The sequence below is a fragment of the Trachymyrmex septentrionalis genome, unplaced genomic scaffold (assembly GCF_001594115.1).
Source record: "Trachymyrmex septentrionalis isolate Tsep2-gDNA-1 unplaced genomic scaffold, Tsep1.0 scaffold11, whole genome shotgun sequence".
Classification (NCBI taxonomy): Eukaryota; Metazoa; Arthropoda; class Insecta; order Hymenoptera; family Formicidae; genus Trachymyrmex; species Trachymyrmex septentrionalis.
In genome coordinates, this window is record NW_017304228.1 from 84,560 (window position 1) to 94,465 (window position 9,906).

The following is a 9,906-nucleotide window of genomic DNA, read 5'->3' on the forward strand; positions in this document are numbered from 1 at the left end:
ATTTGTAAATGCGTGTGCGAATTCTATGTTTGTTAATAAAAAAAATGTTATTTTGCATCCGGAAAATCGTGACCGAAAAATTTTTATTTTTAAACCTCGAGACAAATTTGTTGAATAGATTTTCAATGAATGTAATAAAAAACACAAAATTAAAAAATGCAGTTTTTGTTTATAAAATATATAAATTATAGACGAAAATAGTTAACTCTCCGTCTGCAATTTGAGTCTTTTTTAACACAAGCGAAATTTTACTCTTATTTTTGCTCAAACTTGAATTTTTTATCAAATAAAGATTTCGACATTTAAATTAAAAACCTATTTGTAATGTAATAGAAATGTTGGAAAGTAACTTTTGAAATTTTTTTTAGAAGAACAGTAAAAATAAAACTTGAGTTGGACAAAAAAGACGAACATTGTAGATCCAGATTACAAATGGAACAAAAATTATGATTGCAAACGGAGAGTTAAGAATTAAAAATAAGAGCAGAAATATATAAGCAGATTAAATATCATGTTGCATTTGTGAATCATAACAAATTACTTTTGCTGTCATATCTGACTTTTTAATGTTAAATTAATATGCTCACGCATTCTAAGAATGTTCATTTGCAATTGCATTCCTTGAAATATCAAGTTGCAATTCTTGTATGCTGAAAGAGATATAAAAATCGAGTTATATAGGTCTTTGATTTCTTTTTTCTTCCAGATTTTCTCATAATGGATTATTACTTTCGAATTAAGTTATTAAATTGAACCAACATTGCATATTTCTCAGCAACAAGTCCGGAACATTCCGGTGCGATTACGAAATCGTGTTTGTAATGATTTAAACTAGGAATGCGTTTTTAAATGCTTCGGATTCCGGACGAAATACCGCAAGAAGAGAATCGCTTCGAATTCTTTGTACGACAAAGAATAGAACACTGAGATCGATAATCTATTCTTATATTTAAGACTTAAGTGCAGCCTAAGATAAACTATAACGAACCAATCAAAGAAAATTGTTTTAGCATTTTAAGATATTACTTAAGACAATCTGGAAATAAGAATGGATTTGCTTACAGAAATCTAATACTGATTAATATCTACTAAAAGACAGTAATTAATTACTTATTTTAAATATTAAAGGCACTTTATGTCGTTTAGTACTTTTGGTACTCCAAATAAGTAATTAATTACTGTCGATTTTTTTTAGTTATAAATTGGCTTAAATTGACTTACAGTAATAAATTGGCCAGTATTAGATTTCTGTAAGGATTATGAGAATACTAGCCTGAGTCGTCCGTGATAAATAAGCAGTCCATGCTTCGACGATTAGATCAGTGCAGAACGAAGCCGGAGAGGAACACCAAGAAGTTTCAAGGAACTTCGTCATAGTCGGCCGAGCGCAGTATGCTCGAGGAATTATTTATGAAATTTCGGTTTCTATTGTAAAATCTCCTGACGTGTGCCGCGCGACGACTTTCCATTTCTTCCTCCTTTCCCTTTTTAGTTTTTTCTACGCGATACGCGCTCACATAGCTCGAGCTAGCCCTTTTGCATTTCTTCAGCATCCTTAATCTTTTACAAAAGTTCTCTTTTGTAAGTACAGTACAGTTTGTATTAAATTTCTAGACTGTTTAGGCTAGTCCTCAGTTCATGAACAGTTCATGGACGTGAAGCTATGGAACACTAATTACTTGGTACGTTTAATCTGAAGTAACAAAAATAAGACATGCAGCCGCTTGCATTAAACATAACTGTACTACTCTCTTTGTATTATATTGAAAAAAATTGATTATTTAATACATTCCACTCACGTATATTACAAACAAAGGAACAATATTTTTCTGTAATAACAGATACAAATAAACAATTATCTTCCTGCAGAGGTATTTTTCTCGTTTGAAATTTCTCGAGAAAAATATCTCTACAAGGAAGATAATTTTTTATTTGTATCTCTTATTATAGAAAAGTATTACTTCTTGTAACGTAAGTGGAATGTATTAAGTAATCAATTTTTTTCAATAAATATCAAGAGAGTGGTATAGTCATGTTTAATGCAGATAATCTTATGTCTGTTTTTGTATCCTCCAACCGAAATCGACGAAGATGATTATTCTTTCACGTCGAGAAAGCTATGCAGAATTAATAACGGCTTTGCCCGCGGTGAAACTGATGGAAGCTATAACGTTGCGACCGGGCCATCATGTCGAGTTGAACGAAAGGTCAACTCATGTAAAAAATAATCGGCGAAATGTCCGACGACGGGCGTATCCGACGTGCCGTTGCTTTTTGTCTCATGTCGGCTTACGCCATGCCATTGCGCGACGTTTCTCTCCTATATATATATATATACTCTTATCCCTTCGCCTTTTTATCCGAATTACATAATTGTATATCGAGAACGAACGGTCTCGCGCTAGGAAAACACGAGAGACATATTTTACACGAACGCCACACGGTGAAAGGTCCCTCTTTGCGCATTGCGAATTAAAAGTCGTCCGTAGGTCTTGATAAAGTCTCGATTCGTTTTATAGAAACGGCTATGAGGTATCGCGATCGCATTATCGGGCAGGTGCGACTACTAGCAACAATTTGAGCGCTTCGCGGTCAAATTGTGGAATGGAATGGATGAAAGCAGGTGCTAAAAGCGTTCAGCCGGAAATATAATTAGTAGACTAATTGCTACATCATCAATAAACTCAAGAATGTTAACGTTATTTTAAGAATTTAAAATTACACAAGCTTATAGAGCTACATAATTAGATGTTTAACATTTAATTGCACTAAATATTTAATTTTATAATATTGTAAAAATAAAATAAAATTATTTAAATGTCATTTCTTATATGTAAAATTAATTATTTAAATATAATTTTTCATATGTATATAATAAATAAATATATATGTAAGCTAATAAAAAAAATACATATATGTTTATAATATTATGCTTTCGTGTTTTAACGTGTCGATGGGTCATTAAAATGATAACCCATAAATCAATTACAACCGCGTTACATAAATCTTTATGAACAAAAAGTATAGATCTTGCAATTTGAATATCTACAGAGCGCTATTAGTATACCACAACGAACTATGAGACAGAGCAGAGGGAGGGGGAACGAAGAATATAATTTAATCTGACGGTAACAATTAACACCTGTCTGGCACGTGTTAGATAACGTGAAAGTTGCCTATTCCACTATCTTATTATTTTTTCGTTATAATGTATAATATTTTCCGATTTTTCACGATGCCTTTTTTATTTGGCAAAGCAAAAAATGTTGTTATATTAAGAGAAACACGTTTATTTCTAAGTATAAATTATTTTTATTTCCTCTCACACACTTCTCTTCTTTTGCACACTACAGCCAATTTTAAATCTGTTTTATTGATTTTTATCCAATCTTCTTTCTCTTTAATCTTTCGTCGACATAGTGACATTTTGTTTAATCCGATCGCGTTTATGTAACGTTGCAGTTACGCCGGATTATGTTGTATTTATGACGGTAGCAGATCGAACTAGCAAACTTGAATTTATGGAGCACTTTGGTGCATTAACCTATCGCCGGTGCGTAACGATAGTTGTGCATAATTATGGCTGCAACTGGTACAACGGGGCCCACCGGGGACCCCGGGCCCGATTGCGAAACCGCATAAATTACCTCCGCGTAAATTACACGACGCGGCTGCACCAAATGAGACGGCGGCAACCGCAAAATATTTTTTTTTCTTTCCTTTCGGCAAAAGATAACTTTTGTTATCTCGTATCTTATCAAATAAGATGCACCCCCGATTCGAAAAATACCGTGGGAGAATTCACATATTGCGAGCGAAAGTCAAGTTTCTAAAAAAATGAGTTTATTAAAAATAGACTGGTAACTGCGTTTTTTTAGAAAGTTTCGAGAACGTATTTTCTAAGAGTTGCGCTGATTGATTGGCGAATCTTTATTTGTTCTTTGAACGTCTATTGAGATATATAAAAACAGAACGATTCATCTCGAGCGATGCAAGTTATAATCTCGTGATAATTTTTTATTCTTTTATTTATTTAATATGTAAAGTCTATGGCACACAAAAAATGTAGTAAGAAAAAAGGCAGTAAGAAAAAAAAGCAACCCAAGAAATACATCAAGTCAAGAGAAAGTTAAAATGACTTCATTTTAACGTTATGAAAGTCAGAATGATAATTTTTATTACGAAATTTGTCTGTTTATTGACGTTAAGAAAAAAATTAAGTCATTTTGATTTTTTGTTGATTTTTTATCTGTTTTTTGGGAATAAGTAAGTCGATCAATCACAAAAAAGAACGTAAAACAACGTAAGAAGTAACAAATCGAAAACGTTGATTTATTTATTGCTTACTTTTTTGTGTGCCATAGCTTTAATGCAATTTCTACTTTCTCATGTCCTGTTTGTTTTCTTTTCTTTTTCAGTTTTCGTGTCGATTCTCGACTTTCGTCATGGCCGTTTGTTATGCAGCGCGGGGGAACCTGGCGTAAGTTTTCAAAAAATTGATTGAATAACTCTGAAGAAAAAATTAATGCCTTTAGTTTAAATTAACGCTTTTAGTTTAAAAACATTACCGCGAATAGCAGCTAAATTTTTTTTCCGCTGAAGCGCCGATTTCTGATTTTCAAGTATCTGGACTTCGACAACCTGCCGGAGACGAATTTCTCGTGTCAAGGAAAAGTGATCGGCGGATACTACGCGGACGTCGAGGCGGGCTGTCAAATGTTTCATGTCTGCACTATCGGCCAGAAAGGTAATTCTGCATTATAAAGGCGGGATTCCCAAATATTGCACAATCGTAATTTAAATCATTCATATTTTAACGCACAAGAAAAAATTTCGAGAAGATTTCGAGACTTAATTTGTTTTGCGAGATTCATTAAATAAATTTATGAGACACTACGAATGTAGACTTTAAACGAATTATATCATTCGATATGTTTAGCATGTACCTAATATTTTTAATTAAAAAATCTGAATAATCTGAATAATGTATAATAATCTGAATAATGTATAAATTAATGCATGAAACATTATAATTGATACGACACGAAATTAGTTACATTATGAAGAGAAAGTAAATTTAATCGCACTAAAAATCATGCTATCTAATGTGATATTTAATACGACATTAATTTAATTACAAGCTAATCAAAATCCATTTTGAATAATAGTAGAAGGAATATTTATTGCTTTACTTTGCTGGTATACTTTTTTTGAAAAAAAGTCACGAGCAAAAATTCCAGTTGAGTAATAAATCACTAGTTGAATTCTCAAAATCAAATTCACATAATGGGAAGACAGACTCCTCATGACGAGTCAAAGCCAGACTCTCGGTTTAGGTCAGTAAACGTTCTTCGACGACCGTGACATTCTCGCCGTGAGAGATCTCCCATGATCGATTACAAAACTTCGATGAGCAGCCTTCGTTCGAGCTGCTTTCGAAACGATCTACTTACCGTCGATACGTGCCGATCCTAAATAGGCTCGCGCCGCTATTAATTACCGCTACTAATTCCAGCTCTAATCCGGATCTGTCTTTGATAAATCGCTGGCTCTCGGCCCCGGATCCAAACAGTCAGCTCCGATTCCTTCGTCGCGCCACGTGAACACTTGACATATAAAACGATTTGCATAATCGCTCGTGCAAAATCGACTTTATGGACTGGATCGGTTTTAGATAGACGCGACGCGTCTTATAATAGATTTCTCCAGGAGTTTGGGAGAATGGAGCGAGACTGTCTCCGAAATATGCGAGAAACGTCTCCTCGAAGATAAATCATTGCATTCTTTTGATGGAGACGCTGATCAACGTGGAAGATTGCACTCGAAGAATCGAATGCAAGAATTTCAAAGAATTTAAAAAAAATCATACACTAAATTCGCTTTCCTTTTAAGGAATTAACCTGTTAAGTTTAATTATTTAATATGGTAGAATATAAATAAAATATGTCATTTACAAGGTGACGCACTCAGAGAAAAAAGAAATATTTCTTATAGTGATAGCAACCATATACTGAGAAAAAAAATTTGTTCAACAAACTATTATAACAAATTTTATTTAATCGAATTTAACTGTAGTCTGCTCAACAAACTGTTTAATGTTAAGCAAACTACGGTTAAATTCAATTAAATAAAATTTGTTGAATCAACCAAATCTGCAAACAACTAAATGTGTTTAGTTCGTTAAACAAATTTTTTTTCTCAGTGTATAAGCGATAATTATACAAGTTTTACTTGTAGAATTAATGCATATAATTAAATAAACTATACATATAATGATAAGCGTATAAATGATAATTATACAAGTTTTACTTGTAGAATTAATGCATACAATTAAATAAATTATGCATATAGTTATTACAATTAAAGTTTAATGATTACAAGAATTAATAAGTTTTCGTAATTATTTAGTTTTAGTTTCAATAATTATAAAATAATTTTTTCAACTATTGTACATTAATTCTGCATATATAAAATTTGTATATATAGATATTTACTTACATATAGTTATTATCATTATGTCTTTTTCTCTAAATGCATAATGACTATTCTTAATTGAATTAAGTAACTTTAATATCAAAAAACGATTGATAATTGATAAGCGAATCCACGTCATAAACTCAAAGTCAGGATTGTATTAAAGTCACGACGAGCACATCCCGTGAATCCAGAGCATCCCCGAATAATGACCCTGTTCTTCACCGTGAGACTTGGTTTCAGACGAGATTATGGACATAAAATTCCTCTGTCTGAACGGAACCGTCTTCGATCAGGAGACCAGAGTCTGCGAGAGAGTTGATGAGGTTGACTGCAGCAAGAGCGAGCGGTTCTACAATTTGAATCTGGAGCTGTACGGCAATAACGCTGTGACACTTAGGTAATTCTAAGAAACACGCCTTATCTTATTATATTTAATAACGTGATTATAAAATCCAGTTTTTTTTTTACATTCTACAGAAGGTATCGATTTACACAGACGTAAGGAAATAGGTTGTCAAAAGGTTAATAATAATTCTGACTTTCTGAAAATTCATTAATGACACGGCAAGTCGGTCGCTAATCTATTTTCTGGTTTCACATTGATGCAAATTGCTGCGAGCAGAAACTGACTATCGAATGAAAGAAGTTGCACACTCTGATTGCTTCGCCGGTCATATACAAGGTGTCAAATACGACCGCAATTCCTAGCAGACTCGGACGTTCACTTTACGTTTCGTAAGCACCGAAGACATATCCAACGTACTTTTTCTGTTCGATGTAATTTATCTTTCGTTTATATAAAACTTTATGTGAATATAAATAATACGATATTGCTAAATAACGAAATTATATACCGTTGTCTCTACCAATTTTATTGGGATAATTACTATTTTGGATAAAAATCCGAATTTTTCAAAAATCTAGTTTCAATTTAACAACCAAGATGCGATAGATCTTAAACTTAATCTTCAATTAAAGTTTGAATTTGAAAGTTAATCTTCAATTAAGTTTCATTTAAGATAAACTTTCATATGAATCAAACAAATTTAAAATTGAAAAGAATTTTTTTCTCATATTTTTAGATCTTGGTCGTTAAATTGAAATGAGAGTTTTGAAAAATTTAGATTTTTATCCAAAATAGGAGAGGCAAGTATAATTTTGTTATTTACCGTGGAGGGACACCCCGTACACGCGATAATATCGAGTCGCCGCATTTCAGAAATTCTTACTGGCATTTCGCGGATTGCTACATTTTTCCCGCTTCGTTTCGTTTACGCAATATCCAAAGCAACGCTCCCAGAAATATGATCGCGTAATGTTCGCGTAGCGAAAACAAAACAACGCGGTGCAGCTCGGTATCTCAGGCTCGCATTTCCAAACTCGTACGCTTTATGGCTCGCGATGTGTACGTATTTTTGCACACCTCTCAGCGTCTCGAAATCACTATCACGTAAAAGGTACATACGTACATATGTACGTATACCCATAAATATTTCAACGGCTTTCCTTCTCTCGGTATCCCAGGAATGCTGACGTCCTCCCTCTATGGCCGCGGGATGTATGCAGATAAAAATTATAACGATTAACTGTCACGACGAGCGTGAATTTATATGCTGTTCGACGAGGAGGCTAAGTCATCTCTCAAGACAACTTCTATTTTCGGTCGACAGTAAATCTTGTTCCCGCGCCGCTCATTTTACTCTCGGAAACCAATATCTTGACCTCTTCCCGCCTGTCTCGCACCTTATACGTTATTATCATCCGTCAGCCTTATCCCACAATTAACGGACGTTACCTCGAAGCGGTTATCTCGCGAGCTGCTGACACTCGGGAATGCACCAACGTGACACTCGAGCATCCGCTAACGACGATGATTTTCTTTCTAAAAATTTATAATTCGCGATTCAATGTACCATGGTTAACAAATAAAGATATTTGCTCGTCGTATCTGGACAGACATCGAGATCACAGCCTATAAATCTAGGCCAGTGATACATACTCTATGCAACATAATATCTAGTATAATATCTCGTTTCGTGTACTCAAAAAGGAATGTAAAAGCATTACTGAGAGGAGTCACATATTCGCGAGATAATGTCCAACTTGTTGCGATTGATATACAGGTGTTCGGTAAGGACCGTAATAACACTTAGGATAAATTCCTGAGATTCTTTATTTTAAGATAAAAATACTAATACTCAAAATATCGAAAATATAATAGTTTTTGAATTATTATACTGCCTAAAGTTCGTGTGTTTAGGTATGGCATAATGGAAAATATCAATCACACCTGAACGCACAAATTTTAGGCGATATGATTCGCCAACTTTAAATGCTTGTAATTCAAAAACTATTATAGCTTTCATATATTTTTAAATTTTCGTTTTAAAATAATCTTAAGCATTGTCTACCCTTAAGCGTTGCCACACAGCGCACTTTATCCAAGAAACATACTGGCAACATCATTAGGATATCTTTTAGACGTTTTTAAGAACATCTCTTGGAGAAATGTGCTGTATGAGTTTTTGCGATCTTTACTGAACATCCTATATATCGTCTTTAATATCGCATATCTGTTTCTTCCATTGCTTGTAGCTTGAACGGTGATGACGAGGATGATCTAACGATTGACCCGGTGGAGGATCATCAGTCGCGAACTACATCGGCGCGACCTAGCACGACCAGCACAACTAGCACGACCACATCCCGGCCTAGCAAACCATCCACCACGGCAGCCAGTGGTTCCTTCCAGCACCCAGCCGGTTATCCGCAGCACTATCAGCCGCAGCCGCCGTTCCCACAGGTACACACGAGCCAGTCCAAGTCGCTGTACGATGACAAGAACGGCGGTTACCATCACCAATACATTTTCCATAATGGTGGCGAGCGCGCCAGCAATCAGGCCACGTCCTATCAATTGTTCAGTAATCAGGGTGCCGTAAGCTCGACGACCGTACCGCCGGCGCCACTCTCGTCATCCCCGCCGCAGATCCATCAGATCAGGTACAGCTCGACGGTGGGTCCACCACCGCAGATCATTCACAGCGAACCATCTACCGTGACGCCGTTGTTCGCGACGTCCTCCACGATACAGACGCTGCTCAACAGCAACGCGAACAACCCGGCGGCTTTGATCAACCCTATCTTTCACAATCACGGGATCGCGAGCACTACTGAACATTTCTCCGTCCATAGCAACAATCCACGCGAGACTACTGACTATCGTGACGACGATCAGGAACAAGATATAAGAGCATTGGAAGCGATACAATCGGTGAACAAGGGCAAGGTATGCAACTTGAATTTTATGTTTAAGCGCGTAAAATTGTATAATAATACCCTTTGCAACGAATGTAATAAAGTAGTATAGCGAAAAACACATAATTATTGGAAGAACATCGTTAAAAATGTTGAAATATAATACATTAC

At 35.1% G+C, this 9,906-nt stretch overlaps 1 protein-coding gene across 4 annotated transcripts in view; it reads left to right on the plus strand.

The window, feature by feature from the left end:
* The window catches only part of LOC108750646 (flocculation protein FLO11-like), a 79,606-nt gene that overhangs the window by 64,015 nt on the left and 5,685 nt on the right, over positions 1-9,906 (plus strand). For 3 of the 4 annotated variants that reach the window (XM_018490263.1, XM_018490252.1, XM_018490282.1), the window contains exons 3-6: positions 4,419-4,480; positions 4,624-4,747; positions 6,706-6,874; positions 9,073-9,766. In XM_018490263.1, the coding sequence (XP_018345765.1) occupies positions 4,419-4,480; positions 4,624-4,747; positions 6,706-6,874; positions 9,073-9,766 (1,049 nt within the window). The remainder of the gene's footprint in view (positions 1-4,418; positions 4,481-4,623; positions 4,748-6,705; positions 6,875-9,072; positions 9,767-9,906) is intronic. The other variant, XM_018490274.1, reaches the window with a different exon arrangement.